The sequence below is a fragment of the Macaca mulatta genome, chromosome 20, assembly GCF_049350105.2.
Source record: "Macaca mulatta isolate MMU2019108-1 chromosome 20, T2T-MMU8v2.0, whole genome shotgun sequence".
Classification (NCBI taxonomy): domain Eukaryota; kingdom Metazoa; phylum Chordata; class Mammalia; order Primates; family Cercopithecidae; genus Macaca; species Macaca mulatta.
Window position 1 is genome coordinate 70,878,722 of NC_133425.1, and position 20,957 is coordinate 70,899,678.

A 20,957-nucleotide genomic window follows, 5' to 3' on the forward strand; every position below is an offset into this window, starting at 1 on the left:
TTGCAGGATTTTTGAACAAATTTATTTATTTATTTATTTGATAGAGTCTTGCTCTGTTGCCCAAGCTGGGTGCAGTGGCACGATCTCAGCTCACTGTAACCTCCACCTCCGGAGTCCAAGTGATTCTCCCACCTCAGCCTCCCAAGTAGCTGGGATTATAGGAGTGTGCCACTATGCCCGGCTAATTTTTGCATTTTTAGTAGAGAGGGGGTTTCACTATGTTGGTCAGGCTGGTCTCGAACTCCTGACCTCAGCTGATCCACACCCTTCTCAGTCTCTCAAAATGCTGGAATTACAGGCGTGAGCCACCGCGCCCGACCTGGAACACATTTAATTTAATTTAGCAGAACTTACTCCCTGTGCCCAGAATAGGTAGGGGCAAGTGTTGCTTTCCATGAAGAGTACACCTGATGAGAAGGCAGCTCCAGAGGACTCAAAGGAAAACCGAGAATCAGGAGAAAAAGAAACGTGCAGTCCTTGCCTACCTCAGGGGAGGACCCCAAACTCCCAGTTCATAGTAGGGACCTGCTTCCCCATGCATCCCAGCTCCCTCTCCACCGTGCAGTCGCCTCCTGGGCCGGGCAACCACAATTCGGGGCCTGCTCTAAGGCCCAGAGTTCTCAGTCATGTGACGCCCAGCTTAAGTGGTCTGGGCTTCGTGGCAGCACCAGATCCAGGGTGAGGTCACGCTGCTGGTCCTCAGAGTACACAGGCCGGTAGCCCAGCAGCTGCAGCGCGTCGGCGCACACCTCCTGCACGCGCAGGATCTTGGTGAAGGGCAGCGCGTGGCGCCAGGCCTGGGAGACGTTGCGCGCATTCCTAGACGAAGTCTGGAAAGCCTCGATTGGCTGGCCGATCCCCAACCCGTGGGTGATGTTGTGGATCCAGGTCTTGAGCTGGGGCGTGAGGGTCAGCCCGGTGAAGGCGTAGAGTGCTCTGATCTCTGCCAGCGGCTCCCGCGCCAGGTCCTCGAAGCGCACCAGGCGGTAGCGGCCGCGCAGGAAGGGTGGCGGCTTGAGTGTGGCGGCCTCCACGATGCGCACATGGCTGCGACACACCTCACGCATCAGGCGCAGCTGAGGGTCAGCCTCCACCCACCTGCCGTTGGTGCCCAGCACGATGCCGTTGTCGCGTGCCAGTAGTGGGCTCGTCGCCTCCCGGGAGCGCAGCACGGCCCGCGGGTCGCGCACCAGGTGCACGATGCGCAGGTTGAGTGCGGGGTCTCTGAGCAGCGGGTAGAGCACCTGCAGGTTGAAGAAGCGCACCTCCTTGAGCACCACGTGGCTGTAGGAGCGGCAGGCCTCCCGGGCCAGGCTGAAGGGCTGCCGCGTGCACAGTGTCTTGCACATGTTCTCCTTGCTGATAGCGCCTCGGGGAAAGGCGTTGCAGGCGGGCGGCGAGCACAGCGCGCGGCTCGTTGCCCACTTGAAAAAGGCGGACAGGTTTCGGCTCTGTGGCATGTAGGCATCAAACACGTCCATGTCGCACAAAAAGACGGAGCGCATCAGGTCGCGCACGGCCATGTGCAGCGTTGCGGCGCTGCCTTGCGACAGGGTGGTCCACACGTGCCACGCGGGCTCCATCAGGTAGAAGACGTCGGGGTGCTGGCTGAAGAGCTGGCCCACGAAGGACGAGCCTGAGCGCCACGAGGACAGCACCAGCACGTGCACACGCTCCTCGCCGCCCGCTGGGGATGAAGGTCCTGGCCGGGAGACGACGAAGAGCAGGAGGCAGGTGGTCTGTGCCAGGAGGAGCACGGTCACTGTCCTGCTGGAGAAGCGTGGCAGCCGCATGCTGGCGGCTGGAGGCCTTCGGGCGGGCGGAATGGGCAACTTTAGGGACCAGGGCCCTCACGCCCATCCCACGCCCCAATTACTGCCCAGTGCCCTCAGGGAGCAGCCCTTGGATTTGACTACCCTACCCATTGGACTTCCCAAGACTCCCAAGGTCTCAGTCGAGCACTTTCCCAGGAATATGGAGTCAAGATATAGCCCAGAATATAGTCTGTGCTCAGAAGTCCAGTTGCAGACAAATGTGGGATACCCTCAAATTGTCTACCTACCCACCCACCTACTTACATACCTATAGGCTATCTATCTGTAGAGAAAAATATTATGTTTCAAAGAGAACTTCTGTCTTTTGCTTCAGGATACCTCTTAGAGAGGCCCTTTTAGGTTGCTGAGCTAAAAGGACTTGATGGGGGCTTCCAGGGATGTCAGAGCACCACCAGGCTTGCGGAGGTTGGATCCTGGCTCTGCCACTTCCTGGCCTATGATCTTGCTTATTAAGATCACTTAAATCTCTCTGTGACCGATCACTTTACCCGTGTGTAAAAGAGGGATAATTCTGGTACTTGGCTCACAGGATTTGGGGGGATTGGGGGGTTATTATAATGAAGATGGGGGAAGGGAATATGTAGTCATGCCCATAACTGAGGATCGCACCTTTTACGTGGTGTGCTTCTGCACTATATAACTTTTTTAACAGGCAGGTATAAAACTTTTGTCGGCCGGGCGTGGTGGCTCATGCCTGTGATCCTAGCACTTTGGGAGGCCAAGGCGGGTGGATCACGAGGTCAGGAGATGGAGACCATCCTGGCTAACATGGTGAATCCCCGTCTCTACTAAAAATACAAAAAATTAGCTGGGTGTGGTGGGGGGCGCCTGTAGTCCTAGCTACTTGGGAGGCTGAGGCAGAAGAATGGCATGAACCTGGGAGGCAGAGCTGGCAGTGAGCCAAGATAGCGCCACTGCACTCCAGCCTGGGCAAGAGAGCAAGACTCTGTCTCAAAAAAAAGAAAACTTTTGTCGTTAAAAATAAGCAAGTAAATAAAGTGCACAAAGAACACCAACTGTTGCCATCATTGGTTGGGGGTGAAGTGCTGAAGGCAGCATGGGCTCCAGAGGGAGGGTGTCCTGGAGCCCTGTGGGTTCACAAGGAGACCAGTTGAGGTGGAACTGGCATGGAGCCAGAGAAGCAGAGGTGAGAGCAGAGTACTGTCCCAGCCAGCTGAGGGAACTCACCACTGTCCAGGGCTGCTGGGAGAGCTGCAACACTGATCACAAACCCATGGGAGATGTCTCGACACCTGGCAAAACAGGAAGGAGAGGAGATCAGAGTCCTATAGAGAGAGACAGCCCTGTACATAGAAAGCTCTCCGGGGTGGGAGCAGAACTGTCCTGCCTGTCTTTTGCTTCAGGATGCCTCATAGACCTTTTGGGTTGTGGAGCTAAAGGGCTTGATGAGGACTTAGGTGGATGGATGTCACAGCACCGCCAGGCTTGCTGAGGTGGAATGAGTCTGAGTAGGGCACTTCTCCAAATGGCTGGGAACTGGCCGGGTCTACTGATGGATGGAGGCGAGAGAGCTGGCTCCGAATCCCAGCACTGCCAATGGGAAGCCATGAGACCTGGGGCAAGTGACTTAACTTCTCTGAGGCTCAATTTCCACCTCTGTAGAATGGGATTTGCAACATTTAATCTCTTAGGGCTGTTGTGAGATGCTGCTGCAAACACCTATGAAGAGGGGACCTGGGAAAGTATTCCTTACACACGTGCCCCTGTTACTGTTTTTGTCCCTGTGCTCAGCTACATCTGGAGAGGAAGAACCCCCTCCACCTGGGGAGTCTCCCCCCAGAGGAGACACCCACAGGCCACCTACCCTTCCAATCCCTGTATCTCCCAGGGCATTCTCTGGCCTCCAATCACCCAGAGCCTTTAGTGGACCTTAAGAATATCACACGTGTCTCACAGGGTGGAAGGAACACTGAGCCGGCCTCCCGCATTCCAAGGTTCCAAAGTGTTCTTCTGTTTGCACCTGTTGCTTCTGCAATGATCTCAAGGCTGGGCGACTTTGGAAGGGAGGAGCCCGGAATTTTTCTCCTGCTCCTACATCCTTTGCTGCTTGCCTGCCCCACTCCCCTGTCCACATCACCCATTGAGAGAAGCCAGGGTCTAACTTGTGAGCAGATCTCATCTCTGCTCCTTCCCCTCAATGCAGGGACTGGAGTGAGTGGAGAATGCCCAACACCTCTGTCACCTGCTGACTCCTGAGCTACCTTCTGGATCCCCATACCCACTCCTGGAAAACCTGGAAGATGAGGAGAGTAGCCCCCCACCTCCTCTACACGTGCGACTGTACTTTTTCCAGTGCTGGCTGATGGATGGTGGGCTCCCCTGACAACAGAGTGTCAGAGAGGAAGGCAACTCATATTTTCTGACTTCAATGATCACAAGTGCTAGGTGTTTCTTTTTTTTTTTTTTTTTTTTGAGATGGAGTCTCGCTCTGCCGCCCAGGCTGGAGTGCAGTGGCTGGATCTCAGCTCACTACAAGCTCCGCCTCCCGGGTTCACGCCATTGTCCTGCCTCAGCCTCCTGAGTAGCTGGGAGTACAGGCACCCACCACCTCGCCCGGCTAGTTTTTTGTATTTTTTAGTAGAGACGGGGTTTCACCATGTCAGCTAGGATGGTCTCGATTTCCTGACCTCGTGATCCGCCCATCTCAGCCTCCCAAAGTGCTGGGATTACAGGCTTGAGCCACCGCGCCCGGCCAGTGCTAGGTGTTTCAAGTCCACCGGATGACTTAACTCAACAGGCCCTGAGGGGGACATGATGATGTTAGTTTTTCAGGTGAAGGACTCAAGGCTTGGAGAGACAGCAGGAAAGCTGGGACCCCAGGACTCCTGTTCCTAAGCTCCTGGCACTTCTGATCCCAGGCTGTGGGCCTCTCCCACGTGTGATTGCTCCCTGCAGAGTGCAGGACCTTGCTGCCCTGGCCCAAACACAGTTCTCCTGGCCAGCCCAGCCCTTCCCTGGTAGGGAGGATCTTGATCCCAAGCTAAGGTGTTTGTTACCTGTGTTCCAGGAAAGCCAGAGGTCTTCTTAAGAAGGTGGTTGAGCCGGGCGCGGTGGCTCACGCCTGTAATCCCAGCACTTTGGGAGACTGAGGTGGGCGGATCACAAGGTCAGGAGATCGAGACCATCCTGGCTAACACTGTGAAACCCTGTCTCTACTGAAAAATGCAATAAATTAGCTGGGCGTGGTGGTGGGCGCCTGTAGTCCCAGCTACTCAGGAGGCTGAGGCAGGAGAATGGCGTGAACCCGGGAGGCGGAGCTTGCAGTGAGCCGAGATCGCGCCACTGCACTCCAGCCTGGGCGACAGAACGAGACTCTGTCTCAAAAAAAAAAAAAAAAAAAAAAGGAGGTGGTTGAATCACCCTATGCCATACAGAGTCTCCAGAAGACCAGTTCCTCACTGGGAGCTTTCTGATAAGGAGACTTACATTCAGCACAGTGGACAACTGGCCAAAGGTTCAAAGTTAGGGAGAACCAGTTAGGCAGGCCCTATGATACGCACTTTCATCTTCATGATTGAATGTTATCCTCCCTAGTCCCTAAGAGGCAGAAATAAGCATCCCTATCTGTTTTAATTGAAGCAGTGGGGCTCAGAGACATGAATACCCAGTAAGAAAGTGGCAGGGCTGGGGCTCTAGTCCAAGAGTCAGACTCCCAGTGCAGGGCTCTGTGGTGGGTCACACTCCTAAGCCTTTGTCCAGAGAACTCTTCCATCCTGGAAGAAACATTCCCCTTCCCCTCCAAATTCTTCCCTTTTTTGATTCTTTTCTGGGGGCACATATTTATTATGTTTAATTTTTAGAAAAATAATACAAACAGGTCACACGAAATTCAAAAAGTAGAGCTGAGGGCATCACAGCCTTGACCTTCCAAAGTGTTGGGATTACAGGCGTGAGCCATAGCGCCCAGCCAAAAGTGCAATTCTTGACTGCCTTGCCTCCATGTAAAAGGGAAGAGAAAGGAATGTCAACATTTGCTAGAGGTCAGACACAGTGGCTTACGCCTGTAATCCCAGCACTTTGGGAGGCCTAGGTGGGTAGTCACCAGAGGCCAGGAGTTCAAGACCAGCCTGGCCAACAAGGCAAAACATAGCTCTACTAAAAATACAAAAATTAGGCCAGGTGTGGTGGCAGGTGCCTGTAATCCCAGCTACTTGGAGGATGAGGCAGGAGAGTCGCTTGAACCCAGGAGACAGAAATTGCAGTGAACTGAGATCATGCCATTGCACTCCAGCCTGGGCAACAAGAGCGTCCATCACACACACACACAAAAAAAACCAAAAAACAAAACAAAACAAAAATTAGGCCAGGTGTGGTGGCTCATGCCTGTAATCCCAGTGTTTTGGGAGGCCAAGACGGGTGGATCACCTGAGGTCAGGAGTTCAAGGCCAGCCTGGACAACATGGTGAAACCCCATCTCTAAAATTAGCTGGGCATGGTGGCTCATGCCTGTAATCCCAGCTACTTGGGAGACTGAGGCAGGAGAATCGCTTGAACCCAGGAGGTGGAGGTTACAGTGAGCCAAGACGGCGCAATTGCACTCCAGGCTCTGCGACAGAGTGAGACTCCATCTGAAAACAACAACAAAAACAAAAAAAACACAAAAATTTGGGCCCAGTGCAGTGGCTCACGCCTGTAATCCCGGCACTTTGGGAGCCTGAGGCGGGTGGATCACCTGAGGTCAGGAATTTGAGACTAGCCTGGCCAACATGGTAAAACACCGTCTCTACTAAAAATACAAAAATTAGCTCAGTGTGGTGGCGTGCATCTGTAATCCCACTTACTCCAGAGGCTGAGCAAGAAATCCCCTGAGCCCAGGAGGCAGAGGTCGCAGTGAGCCAAGATCGGGCCACTGCACTTCAGCCTGGGCGACAGAGCGAGACTCCATCTCAAAACAAACAAAAAAACGTTTCCTAGGCACCTGTAGTGTCCTGGGGCCCAGAGGGCCTTTCCTGAAGCCCAACATCAAGCCCCTAGAAGCAGTGAGGCACGACTCCAATTCCCCGGAGTCTGGTTCCAAATTAACTCACCAAGCTATTTTTTCTCAAGAATTTTATGGAGAGCTTTTGAAAGCCACACCGTTTGAAACCCAAGTATGGAATAAGAACCGCCCCCTCACCCCCGCCCCACGCAGTGAGGATTCCTGCGTGCAGCCGAAGCCGCAGCATGACACTTCCAAACCAGAGCTAGCAGGGGCGATGAACTTTCCACGTTGCTGATGGAAAAGCCACTTCCAGCTCCTCCCGCCACCCCAGGCCCCCGGTGCTGGACAGAGGAGCGTCCCAGCTGTGTTACTGGCCCGGCCCCCAGCTCAACAGACTGTGGGGACACCCCCCGTGGAGAATGAAGAACCAAAGTACCTCAAAGTTTGGCGTGTCTGCCCGACCTGGAGGGGCAGCGAGAGGGACGCCTCTCTCTCTGGGCTCAGCAAAGGCTCCCAGCCTCTTCCAAGTTCCACCGCACAGCCAGCTTCCTCTTCACTGGGAAAGTCCGCAGGGGCTGACTTGCTCCTTAAGGTCCCAAGACTATTAAGGGACACCTGGTGACGCCAGGAAAGGGGGTCTAAGAGGCATGGACGAGAGTCGGGGGGCACCAAGACACTGAAAGCTCCTGGAGACTCGAGGCACAGCGAATCTGGGAGCAGGGCAGGAGTCTCGGAATAGGATGTCGAGGGTGGGGGTGTCCTGGGGCTACCACAGGGAAGGACGCGGCGCAGAGCTCCCTCCGGAGCCCGGCACTGTGGCCCAAGATCCTCGGCACTGCCCGGTCAGGCGCTTTCAGACGTGGCTGCGGCCCCGGGGTGGCCGGCAGGAGCCAGGGAAGTGGAAGAAGGAAGGAAGGAGCAACTTTTGCCCCCAGCTCCCTCTCCCCACCCCTGATCGAGGGGCCACGCCTCGGGGAGGGGCGCCGGACGAGGGCAGGGCCGGAGGGCCCAGGTGGGCTGGGGCTCTAAGAGGCGCGGGGTTTAGCCGAGGATGTCAAAGGACGCTGGCAGAGTCACTTCTCATCTAACTGACCACAAATAAACGTTGTAACCCGTCCCCCCGCAAATCCCCAGAGAACCTGGGAGCTCCTCGGAGGACAAAGGCCCTAGTGAAGGAAGTCGAATCTTAATCTTGGCCCTCCTTGCTCTCCGGGGCATCCTTGCAGGGAAGGGACTTGGAATCCAAACCCTTCCTAAGGCCCCAATCTCAGCCCCAAGCCAAGACCCAGGCACCTTGACACAGGGACCAACGCTGTCTCCCGGTGCAGCGTCCCAGCTGGGAGGAGTTGAGACCAGGTGGCCTTAGGAGCTGTGCCCTACCTGCCCTAGCCTCTGCCCAGAGGCGCAGGCTTGATAACAGGTTCTGACGAATACAGGATATGTTTCAGTAAATAAAAGCTCCCCACCCACCCCTTACATATAACAGCTCAGCCTGAAGTGGTGGCACACGACTGTAATCCCCGCACTTTGGGAGGGGAGGCAGGCAAATCACTTGAGGTCAGGAGTTCAAGACCAGCCTGGCCAACATGGTGAAACCCCGTCTTTACTAAAAATACAAAAATCAGCCATGTGTGGTGGCACATGCCTGTAATTCCAGCTACTAGGTAGGCTGAGACAGGAGAATCGCTTGAACCCCCGAGGTGGAGGTTGCAGTGAGCGGAGATGGGGACATTGCACTTTGGCCTGGGCGACAAAGCAAGACTCCATCTCAAAAACAAACAAACAAACGGGCAGAGTCCAGTCATCTGAAAAGGATAGCGCATTGGGAGGTCCTTTAATCCACGGTGGTGTCTGAAACAAGAAGTCCCCGCTGCTGGGAGTAGAAATTAGCACAGTCTTTCCTGGCTGTGGTTTGACAATGAATTAAGATCCTTAACAACCGTCGTAAGGTTTTTGAATGTATCTTAAGGAAATAAACCAGCAACAAGGATTTCTACGCAAGGTTTACAGAAGTGTTGTTTATGATACTAAAAAGGTTACCACAAAAAAGATTAGAAAGATGTGTGCCAGAATGCCAACCATAGGCCGGGCGCGGTGGCTCAAGCCTGTAATCCCAGCACTTTGGGAGGCCGAGACGGGCGGATCACGAGGTCAGGAGATGGAGACCATCCTGGCTAACACGGTGAAACCCCGTCTCTACTAAAAAATACAAAAAACTAGCCGGGCGAGGTGGTGGGCGCCTGTAGTCCCAGCTACTTGGGAGGCTGAGGCAGGAGAATGGCGTAAACCCGGGAGGCGGAGCTTGCAGTGAGCTGAGATCCGGCCACTGCACTCCAGCCCGGGCGACAGAGCGAGACTCCGTCTCAAAAAAAAAAAAAAAAAAAAAAAGAATGCCAACCATAATAACTGCTGTGATCAAACCACTGTGATCCCAGCACTTTGGGAGCCAAAGCAGATGGATCACTTGAGGTCAGGAGTTTGAGACCAGCCTGACCACCAAGGTGAAGCCCTGTCTCTATTAAAAATACAAAAATTAGCCGGGCGTGGTGGTGGGCACTTGTAATCCCAGCTACTCAGGAGGGTAAGACAGGAGAATCGCTTGAACCTGGGAGGTAGAGGCTGCAGTGAGCTGAGATCATGCTACTGCACTCTAGCCTGGGTGACAGAGTGAGACTCTGTCAAAAAAAAAAAAAAAAAAAAAGAAAAGAATAACCACCTACTGGTACTATGCTTATTACCTGTGTGATGATATAATCTGTACACCAAACCCCCAAGAAGTACAATTTACCTATATACGAAACTCATACATATATCCCATGAGTCTACAACAAAAGCTGGAAGGAGAAAAAAATGGTAAAGAAATAATTGCTTTATTAGCCTTACATGATGGAATATTAGGGGGGGTCTCATCCGACTTAAGCCAAAACTGTACTAATCATTTGGCAAAATCAGGAGTCTTTCTGCCTCCAAATATTCAGTAATAACATCAAACCCTAACTTAGCAATGGGTCGGAGCTGAGTTAATAAAATCCCGTATATTTCTTGCCTTTTTTTTTTTTTTTTTTTGAGACAGAGTCTAGCTCTGTCGCCAGGCTGGATTGCAGTGGCAGGATCTTGGCTCACTGCAACCTCCGCCTTCTAGGTTCGAGCAATTCTCGTACCTCAGCCTCCTAAGTAGCTGGGATTACAGGCATGTGCCACCACGCCCAGCTAATTTTTGTAATTTTAGTAGAGATTGGGTTTCACCATGTTGGCCAGGATGGTCTCGATCTCCTGACCTCATGATCCACCCATCTCTGCCTCCCAAAGTGCTGGGATTACAGGCGTGAGCCACAGCTTCCAGCCTCTTGCCTTTTATTTCCCTCTTGCAGCTATGCTATGATTCAGAGTCAGAAACTATCAAGATCTGGTCTGTAAATAATTTCAAATTCACCAGACACAGTCATAATTATCCAGCACGTAGATTTCACATGGCATGTGAATTCCACTGAAAACTCATCTACTTGGGGAAGAACTAGGGGACTTTCATCAAAGACTTAGTGGAAGTTCCAAGGTCTTTTGGCAGAGCCTCGTAAAGCATGGCCACAGATGAGTAATGAAAACAGGTGTGTGCAACCTCTGCCCTCCTTATTCTTCCCCATTCCAAACCCTTTCTCTTGAAAAAGGTACATGCGATCTTCCATTTTGACTTTTTTTTTTTTTTTTAAGAGACAGGGTCTGAGTCTGTCACCCAGGCTGGAGTGCAGTAGTGTGATCACAGCACACTGCAGCCTCAAGCTCCTGGGCTCAAGTGATCCTCCCGCCTTGGCTTCTCAAAGCGTTGAGATTACAAGGATGAACCGTCATGCTCGGCCTCATTTTGAACATTTTAATTAGAAAGGTACAAAACATCATGGGTTCTTTATACAAAATTTGCATTAGAATAATTTAATAAAATGCAAACTAATGTTTATACGTTATCTTGTCATCCTTCCATATCTCATTGCCTTATGGGGATTTAAACAAGAAACTATTTTTCATTTAGATCTTAAGAAAAAAATTTAGGCATATAAAACAGCCTGAATATTAAAAAAAGACAACAGGGACAGTGTTAGGGAATTCCTCTGTTTGAATACTTCAAAATAGCTTTGTTTCCAAAATTGTTTTTAGTCAGTCTAAAGGAGCACTAAAAATGAGAACTGATCTCCATGGTAAACTGAGGCACACACTGAGGGGTATGTTTCCGGGTGAACATGAAGCACGGATCACAGGGGCCACGTCCTCCCCATGGTAATGACTTGCTTGGGATCAGAAAGCAGCTCCGTCTGTCCTTGGAGGAGACTGCACGTGTCCTCAGGAGATGAATGGGCTGAACAAGCCGTCTTCCGTGTGCAGAGGCCCCTTCCAGTCATCTCTGCTCTTGCAGACACTTGCTTAGCCACGAGGGTAATCCACTGAACTGCTTGGCATTCTGCTAGTGGCCAGGCTGGACTGGCCTGCCCAGGCCAGCATCTTCTTTACTCCCTCACTGCTTCTTGTGTCCTTCCCAAAGCTGCCTGCCCTACTCTGATGGGCACTGTGGTCCTTAGTCAAGGGAAGGGCCAGCCGCTGGGCTTCCCACTAGCCTTCCAAATAAACTTGTGGTTGTCAGGCAGTGGGAGCCAATCCCAACACCAACTCCTGTTGCCCCTGTCCTTTGCAGGAAGGGGGACAGCTGTCAAGGAGGAGGAGGGCCAAGTGCCCAGGCTGTTGGGTGAGGGCCAGAAAGAACCTGTTGTGACAATCCTTCCTTCCCTCAGTGCTGCTGAGGGGGCTGGGAATGAAACAGCCCCTCTGACTTTAGCCTGCCATCAGGGGCACAGAGAGAGGGCAAAATAGGGTGAAGAGCCAGCCACAGTTCGGCAAAGATCCAAGGCTGCTCAGCTGAGCTGATTACAGATGACTGACTGTTGGGCCAAGGGAGATGGACAGTCCAAGTCGCCTTCAGCAGCCCTCCCTCATGCCTGTGCTAATGCAGCCCTTGCCCTTGGGCCCTGCCCCTCCAGGTCTCCAGTTAGAGGCCTCAGCTCTGGAAATCAAAGCTCTGAATGGGAAATGGAGATGCCCCCGGGTGCAAAGTGCTAGTGATTGGCATGTTTGTCACAAAAGAGCCCTGGAAAGCGTAAGAGTGGCTCACAGTAGAAGGAAGAAATGCACAGTGTGTTTCTCAGTTCAACAGAGGAAAAGTCTCTGCTTGACCAGAGATGGGACTCTTTCCAAGATGTCTGAACTGCCTGCCATTTTCTCCCGAAATTCAACTCTAAGGCAAGGAAGAAAACCCAAAAAGCTAATTATAGCCTCCAGGAACTCTCAGACCTTTCCACAAACTAGTCCTTGGTGATTCTGCAGGAGCTCTGAAGATATGGAACTTGTGTAGAGCAAAATTGGAAAGAACTGTTGTCTCTGAGGGGAAAAGCACACAAGCCTGCATGTGTCCTCTGGGCTCTTTCAAAAGGTCCTAAGATGTTCCCAGGAGATGACAATGAGGCAGCCACGGTCCTGCCGAGTCTTCAGAAATGGCCTTCCTAGGATAAGTGCTCCTTACACATTTCTCCCCGGGGTGTCGCTGTCACAGGGATGGTGGTCACCACCTGATTCTGAAACACGAAGATCTTGATTCTTTCAAACACCCAGAGGAAGATAAGCAGGATGCTGACATACTGCACCCAGGCGAACTTTACCATCTCCCAGAATCCTGGCTGATAAGTATGGACAGCTAAGGAATGGAGGGCCACATGGTGTTAGGTATGAAGAGAAAATCCAAGACGGAACTGGCCGTGGCAGAGGTATCTAGAAAGGAGGCAGGACCTCTGTCACGTACACACCCAGATGGACGGTGACCTGCTGAACTTGGCCAAATGGTAAAACCAGCCACATTTTATTTGAACTATTTATATACTAAGCTTGATGACCAACCTCCTAAACAGACAATTATGCCAAACTACATTGATCACAGACTAGAGACATCCTGAGCTGTTAACCAGCCATCATCCATCAGGGACTCTTCTAAAATCTTCCAGTTGTGTAAACTTACAATACCTTTATTAGCCCCTGCCTAATCACACCTGTACGGAACACAATTTAGCTGCTTCCTAGGTTTGTGTCTCTGGAATTGTAATTCCTAAGGCGCTAGTTAAAATGCCTTCTCTTTTGTTTGCTTCTCTGCAGTGTTCGTGTTGGTTTCATTTCCTATTAGTTGACCTAAGTCAAAATTAAACCAAAGTTTAGGTCAGACAGGGACTGGCAAGAATGTTTCACAGAACCTTAGCATAAAAAGGATAATATATGATTACTAACACATACAAATGGATGATTCTTACCTACAAGAATTGCTTGGAAACAAACAGGACCAAGAAATGAATTATTTGTTCCTGTACAAATAGCAGATATACAGAGTCATTTTTTGAATCATGTAGCCTAAAATGTCAAAGACACAGCCATTTTCATGAGGCTGTAACTCTGTCGTGATTTCCAAGAGAACACTTCCCACATCTGTTACTACTTGAGACAACTGAGGAATCATTCCTCTTTGAAAACTGAGCTGCCATTTATTTTATTTTTTTGGTAATTGTTGTTTAAGAGGCAGGGTCTCACTCTATCATTGAGGCTGGAGTACAGTGGCACAATCATTGCTCACTGCAACTTTGAACTCCTGGGCTCAAGCAATCCTCCTGCCTCAGCCTCCCAAGTAGCTGGGACTACACGTGTACACCACTATGCCTGGCTATTTTTTTTGGGGGGGGAGTACAGACAGGGTCTCACTATCTTGGCCAGGCTGGTTGTGAACTCCTGGGCTCCAACGATCCTCCCACCTTGGCCTCCCAAAGTGCTGAAATTATAGGCAGGAGCCACCACACCCAGCCTTACCATGGACTCTTTAACAGAAAGGATATGAAATGACTTCCACAGGGTATCGGATGATAGCATTAATCACAAATGGAGCATCTGCGGCTCTGCCCACCAGCCAGATGGGGTTGGGATCATTCAGGATGGTGGTAACTGCAATGCAAATAATTAACCATTAACCACGATGGCTGTTTGACCCTGGCAGTTGAAGGCTATAAAGATTATTAAATTATCGTGTGCTTCAGAACTGGCCGTGAACTGAAAGAAATCATTCAGAAGGAAAGAGAAATTGCATGTGCAAAGTTGATCACACATTATTTGCTAAAATAATAGTCAAAATACTTTTGTTAAAATACATTAAAAACTTAGAAAATTTCTTCTACATGTGCTGAATGGCTAACTGAAGGAATACTATACTGCCACTAAAAGTAGTATCACAGCTTTGTAGCTGTGTGGGGAAGTATTTATATCCCAAGTTTAAATAAATAAAAATAACCTGGATCCCAATGTGTTTCTACACTACAGGAGCTGTATAAAAAGATCCGCAGAAGGGTAAAGAATGAAAGGAATGAAAAAATAGCTGATTTGTAGGGCACTGTTTTCTAGTTTTGTTTTAAAATTCCCTCTATTATTGCAATAATGCCACTAGTATATGACACAAAAGCAGTAAGCAATACTGGATTTGCAGTCGTCCCCCTTGTGAGATGTCTGTGTATAGTTTCTATGATGTCTGGTTGCCAAGTAACACTCTGGATGCCTTTAGAGAAAACCTCAGCCACCGACCAGACAAACGTGCCGAGTCAACACATGCCCTGGCCTAGAGCTCTGTAAGGAATGAGCACACTGTGCCTTCTGGCAGGAAGCAGGGGCACTCCTGTTCTCCTGCCGGACTGCTAATGTGGGGAGAGTCACCCACGTCCTCTGCTTCTCTCTGAAAAGCATGAACAGCAATTTGTCTTTGGCATCTGTTATAGGTGTGGTATGGGGAACAACTCAATTAGGCTTACATTTTTTAAAAGGGAAACTCATCAAGCCAGTGGTAGGAAAATGATGGCATTTAACTATCACTAACCTTCTGGACCATGGGATGCTGGAGGGGTGGGGGCGGTCCCAGGTCTGAAGATGAGGACGAAAAGGACAAATCCTGGACAGCACATTTGCTCCCATCGTTGACCATTCACAGGTTTTCACATTTTTTTTTTTTTTTTGAGACGGAGTCTCGCTCTGTCGCCCAGGCTGGACTGTAGTGGCCGGATCTCAGCTCACTGCAAGCTCCGCCTCCCGGGTTTACGCCATTCTCCTGCCTCAGCCTCCCAAGTAGCTGGGACTACAGGCGCCCGCCACCTCGCCCGGCTAGTTTTTTGTATTTTTTCAGTAGGGATGGGGTTTCACCATGTTAGCCAGGATGGTCTTGATCTCCTGACCTTGTGATCCGCCTGTCTCGGAGGTTTTCACATTTTTATCATAAGGGTTCCAATTCTGCTTGTCTCTGTTGCCCCCACTAACCTTGAAAGTCCTGAGCAGCGGCTGAATGCGCTCTACCTGTGACTCACCGTTCCTCTCCTGGTAGGCAGCAACAATATGGGTGAGGTCGTAGTCATAGGCAAAGGGGCTGGTCCCATTGATCACGGATACCTGGTACACAGGAGGAGGATGTGGTGTGAGCACCTGGGAGACTCCTCCTTTCTTCCTTCTACCCTTCTGCCCACCCAGGCTGGTCCCACAGAGCACCCTCTCATTCTTGGTGGCCTACTGCAGTATCAATAATCTTCTCTTCAAAGATGAATAAACTCTCTTGCAACAATTTAAGCCCGTTTACCCTCAGTCTTTCTTTCTGTGGATGGAAATAAGGGGTCAGTGTCCCCTTATTAGGGGTTTTAAAGCTATTTTTAAAATACCCCTCTCTATCTCAGTGGGAGAAAGAATTCCTTAAATTATTTTAATAGACCATATTTTCTCCAGGTGTGGTGGCTCATGCCTACAATCCCACTGACTTGGGAGGCTGAGGCAGGAGGACCACTTGAGGCCACGAGTTCAAGGCTGTAGTCGATGATGATCATGCCACTCACTATACTCCAGTTTAGGAAACAGAGCAAGACCTCATCTCTCTCAAGAAAAAAAAAAAAAAAAAAAAAAAGCCAGGCATGGAGGCTCATGCCTCTAATCCTAACACTTTGGGAAGCCCCAGCAGATGGATCACTTGAGACCAGGAGTTCGAGACCAGCCTGGCCAACGTGGCGAAACCCCGTCTCTACTAAAAAGAAGACAAAAATTAGCCAGGCATGGTGGTATATGCCTGTAATCCCAGCTATTCAGGAGGCTGAAATCAGAGGATCTCTTAAGCCTGTCTGGGAGACGGAGGTTGCAGTGAGCCGAGATCATGCCACTGCACTCTAGCCTGGGTGACAGAGCAAGATTCTGTCTCAAAAATAAAAATAAAATAAAAATAAAAACCCCTACACAAAAACGAAGAAAAGAAACCATACTTCCAACTTCTTTGTCATTTTCTTGGCCTTCTCTGGGTGCTAAGTTCTTTATCACTTTTTTTTTTTTTTTTTTTTTTTGAGACGGAGTCTCGCTCTGTCGCCCAGGCTGGAGTGCAGTGGCGCAATCTCGGCTCACTGCAAGCTCCGCCTCCCGGGTTCACGCCATTCTCCTGCCTCAGCCTCCCGAGTAGCTGGGACTACAGGTGCCCGCCCCTGCGCCCGGCTAATTTTTTCTATTTTTAGTAGAGACGGGGTTTCACCATGGTCTCGATCTCCTGACCTTGTGATCCGCCCACCTCGGCCTCCCAAAGTGCTGGGATTACAGGCGTGAGCCACCACGCCCGGCCTCTTTATCACTTTTTTTTTTTTTTTTTTTTTTTTTTTTGAGACGGAGTCTCGCTCTGTCGCCCAGGCTGGAGTGCAGTGGCCGGATCTCAGCTCACTGCAAGCTCCGCCTCCCGGGTTTACGCCATTCTCCTGCCTCAGCCTCCCCAGTAGCTGGGACTACAGGCGCCCTCCACCTCGCCCGGCTAGTTTTTTGTATTTTTTAGTAGAGACGGGGTTTCACCGGGTTAGCCAGGATGGTCTTGATCTGACCTTGTGATCCGCCCGTCTCGGCCTCCCAAAGTGCTGGGATTACAGGTTTGAGCCACCGCGCCCGGCCTCTCTTTATCACTTTTAAACATAGAAATAGATAAAATGCAAACCACAAGCGTGTGCATTTTTCCCTTAAGAAAACAAGACTGCTGTTACTGTAATCTGATACATAGACATTCAAACAAAAAGTGCCACATTCATTTCGTATGTTGCACCTTCCTCTTCTTTACAACTTACGTTGATTATAGGCAGAGCAACAGTAAAATCCCCTATATAGCTACAAGTACTGGTTTATGGCTATAATAACCGATAACATTCCTTTTTCACTTTCTAAAGTACCTCAGCTCGACTTCTATGGTCGCCATTGTGATAAAAGGAAAGTGAGAAATGAGTGATTAGATGCATGAGTTCTGTACACAGACAGAAAGTTCCTGGCTCTGTTATACTTTCAAGCTTCGAGTCTTTGGGAAAATTAATCACTGTAAGCCCCAGTTACGTCTTCTGCAAAATGAATTCATTCTTTAAACAAGTATCTGTGAGCTTACCATGTGCCAGGCAGTGTGCTAGGCACAGACGTGATAGTATTTGAGATGCCACTGCTGTCAAGGCTGAGGGAGACAGCAAATAAACACACAAACACATATCCTGAGGAGGCCAGGTGGCAGGAGGGAGAGTCTGGCTGAGGGATGGTGGAGGGAGGGGCTGTTACTGTAGATGCAAGTCAAGGAAGGACTGTGCTTGGGGATATCTGAACAGGGACCTGAATGGTGTGGTCCGATAAGCCACGTGGATGCCTGGCAGAGGAAATGGCAAAAGCCCTGAGGTGGCAGCTGCTTCTTGGTTTCGAGGAACAGCAAAAAGGCCAGGGTGGCTGGAAGGGAGCAAGGGGGGCAGCGATGGGACAAGTGGCTGTAACGCTGGGAAAGGACAGTGCAGGCAGCTCAGAGGTTGCCGTGACGATTAAGAGATAATACAGGTAAACCCCTGCACTCAGGGGTGGCATGTCTTATGGGTTCAGTAAACTATGGCTAGTAATATTTCTGAAATACTTTACATGAACATTTTACATCATCATTTTACAGTATCCCTCGGAGTACATCCTGTGTGTGACCAAGTGTGTGTATGGAAGACAGAATGTGTGTGTGTGTGCCCACATGGACCTAAAAGCAACAGGCAATTTAGTTCTTTGACAAATACAGATTTTGTTTCTCTTCCCTTCTAGGTGTAACTATGCATGTACCTTCTCTGTAGTTTGAAAAAATTCATGGCAAGAATTCTGCAGAGACCCTCTTTGGTGCCACCCACAGAGAAATGATAGTTCTTTTTTTTTTTTTTTTTTTGAGACAGAGTCTCACTCTGTCGCCCGGGCTGGAGTGCAGTGGCCGGATCTCAGCTCACTGCAAGCTCCGCCTCCCGGGTTCACGCCATTCTCCTGCCTCAGCCTCCCGAGTAGCTGGGACTACAGGCGCCCACCACCGCGCCCGGCTAATTTTTTGTATTTTTTAGTAGAGACGGGGTTTCACCGTGTTAACCAGGATGGTCTCGATCTCCTGACCTCGTGATCTGCCCGTCTCGGCCTCCCAAAGTGCTGGGATTACAGGCTTGAGCCACCGTGCCCGGCCGAGAAATGATAGTTCTATTTTTCTTTTCTTTTCTCTTTTTTTTGAGACAGAGTCTTGTTCTGTCGCCCAGGCTGGAGTGCAGTGGCGAGATCTCGGCTCACTGTAACCTCCACCTCCTGGATTCAAACAATTCTCCTGCTTCAGTCTCCCAAGTAGCTAGAATTACAGGCACGTACCACACGCCCGGTTAATTTTTTATATTTTTAGTAGAGACGAGGTTTCATCATGTTGGCCATACTGGTCTTGAACTCCTGACCTCAAGTGATCCATCCGCCCGCCTCCGCCTCCCAAAGTGCTGGGATTACAGGCATGAGTCACCGCGCCTGGCCTGACATTTCTACCTTTCATTCCCCTCTTTAAAGAACTTAATGAACAGTAACACACAGAAACAAAGGAGCTCGACGATGAGAAGCGCCCTTACGTTGTATCGGGCATCTAGGCCACCACAGCTCAGCGGCTGCTTCTGCTGCAGCCTCAGGTCTCCGTTCACATATAATTGGGATCCCGGGACAGGAAAGGAGGACTGGAGAAACGCCATGCTCTGCATCACGAGGGTCACCATCCTCTGAAATCATTAGAAGGACCAACATACCAACCGCCATCAGATCTGAAGGGCTCTGGGTGCTAAGAGTCACCTGTCTTGGCTGAAACCTAAGGGGCCCTCACATACCTAGCGTAGCCATGCAGGAAACACTGCCTAGAACCTTCTGAGCTATTAACAGCCCATATCAGTTAACATGACTTTAGTGAAAACCATTTGATTGGCCTAAGTTAAATCCCAAGCTACGTGGGGAAGAGGGCCTGCTACAGTGTGGGTCTTCTAGAAATCAGAAGAAGGGCTCTGGTCTATTAAAAATACACAAGGGAGAGGACGGCCTCCCAGTGGACTGACTCACGTGTAATTGATAGGAGAAAGTCAGGATGAGCTGCACACCGAGAACGTGCTCCGTGGACTGCAGGGGAAGCTCCAGCTTAAAATGTAGCATGTCCATCTTCCCATCCTGGTTCCTGTCTTCTTCTCTAGTCTAGGAAACCCAAACAGGGCCAGCAGCCCCGGTCACTAACGAGTCTGGGAGGAATCCACATCACTTTTGTACATACACAATGACCCACTGTCCTGCTGTACACAACAGGCATTCTCTCCCCCACCAAAAGAAAGAGAAAAACAGATAGATGTAAGTGCATTAATACTGGGGAGAAACACAAAGTGCATGGCCCCTGAACTTCATATCCGAGTCTTTCAAATGTTCACTGGCCAAAATAAATGGGCGATAACAAAAAACATCTGGATAGCATTTGCATCTTTCAGTTGTCTCATTTGATCTTGTTTATTTTGCACTGTAATTTTTTCTTTTTTATAAACATGCCTGAATTTGTATGGAAATTTTAAGTAGCACATCAGAATCATCTTCTATGTCTCTAGAAGTCAACTTGTTAAAATAGAAAAGCACCTAATCCTAATCATTATGCACTCCCCAACAAACTGAAACTCAACAGAAAATCACCAAGCTCTATCTTTTTTTTTTTTCTGAGCTGGAGTCTCGCTCTATCGCCAAGGCTGGAGTGCAGTGACACAATCATGGCTCACTACAACCTTCACCTCCCAGGGTCAAGCAATTCTCCTGCCTCAGCCTCCCAGGTAGCTGGGATTACAAGCGCCCACCACCATGCCCAGCTAATTTTTGTATTTTTAGTAGAGACGGGGTCTCACCATGTTGACCAGGCTGATCTCGAACTCCTGACCTTGAGTGATCCGCCCACCTCTGGCTCCCAAAGTGCTAGGATTATAGGCATAAGCGACCATGCCCGGCCTTATCAAACTCTATTTACAGATTCTGAAACCACAAGTGTCTTTGCTTCAGATTCTTGATGTTAGATCTCATCTCATCATTCATGTCAGGACTTGAAAGCCTTGTGCATCTTTTAGTAGCAATCAATGAAATGAAAAAGGAAGCTATGTCAGGTAAGCAAGGCATTAAAACCGTATCTATTTGATAAATTATGGGCATGAAAGGAAAGAAGACAAGAGGTCTGTAGAGGAAAAAAAGACAAAAATACAGCTTATGAAGCATACGTAGGCAGTGAAAAATAATTGGTGGCCGGGCGCAGTGGCTCATGCCTGTAATCCCAGCACTTTGGGAGGCTGAGGTGGGCGATCATGAGGTCAGGAGATCGAGACCATCCTGGCTAACACGGTGAAACCCCATCTCTAGTAAAAATACAAAAATTAGCTGCGTGTGGTGGCAGGCGCCTGTAGTCCCAGCTACTCGGGAGGCTGAGGCAGGTTAATGGTGTGAACCCGGGAGGCAGAGTTTGCAGTGAGCCAAGATCGTGCCACTGCACTCCAGTCTGGCGACAGAGTGAGACTCCATCAAAAAAAAAAAAAAAGAAAAAAAGAAAAAAAAAAAAGGTATCCACTCCCGCCATCCACAGTCTTGCCAAACAGTGATGCTAAAATGACGATCAGGAAAGGATGGTTACTGAAAAGTGATCACTGCTGACATGGTCCCTCTGTACAACTCTGAATCTTTTTGCTACAACTGATCCTTCCCCACTGTAGATTCCCAGAACAATTCTACCATCGTGTAGCAGCACTCCCACCTGGATCCAC

The 20,957-nt window shown here is 49.9% G+C and overlaps 2 protein-coding genes across 16 annotated transcripts in view; both read right to left on the reverse strand.

Annotated features, from left to right (window-relative positions):
• Positions 1 to 13,794, reverse strand: CHST5 (carbohydrate sulfotransferase 5). Of its 6 annotated transcripts, XM_077984721.1 has the most exons (5): positions 8,071 to 8,193; positions 7,214 to 7,392; positions 3,024 to 3,088; positions 2,445 to 2,623; positions 1 to 1,809 (listed from the first exon to the last, which is right to left on the reverse strand). In XM_077984721.1, exon 5 carries the CDS (start codon positions 1,791 to 1,793, stop codon positions 621 to 623), a length of 1,173 nt encoding a protein of 390 aa, XP_077840847.1. In that variant the 5' UTR covers positions 1,794 to 1,809; positions 2,445 to 2,623; positions 3,024 to 3,088; positions 7,214 to 7,392; positions 8,071 to 8,193; the 3' UTR covers positions 1 to 620. The 6 variants fall into 6 exon arrangements, with proteins under 6 accessions (XP_077840847.1, XP_077840844.1, XP_077840843.1 ...); XM_077984718.1 differs by lacking the exons at positions 2,445 to 2,623; positions 8,071 to 8,193 and adding an exon at positions 13,663 to 13,794; XM_077984717.1 differs by lacking the exons at positions 2,445 to 2,623; positions 8,071 to 8,193 and adding an exon at positions 11,055 to 12,511.
• Positions 10,635 to 20,957, reverse strand: part of TMEM231 (transmembrane protein 231) — a 20,163-nt gene continuing 9,840 nt past the window's right edge. For 2 of the 10 annotated variants that reach the window (XM_077983909.1, XM_077983914.1), the window contains 5 exons: positions 19,243 to 19,371; positions 18,768 to 18,911; positions 15,195 to 15,276; positions 13,697 to 13,794; positions 10,635 to 12,511 (listed from right to left, as the gene is read on the reverse strand). In XM_077983909.1, coding sequence (XP_077840035.1) covers positions 12,473 to 12,511; positions 13,697 to 13,794; positions 15,195 to 15,276; positions 18,768 to 18,911; positions 19,243 to 19,371 — 492 coding nt within the window. In that variant the 3' untranslated portion in view covers positions 10,635 to 12,472. 10 annotated transcript variants of the gene reach the window in all.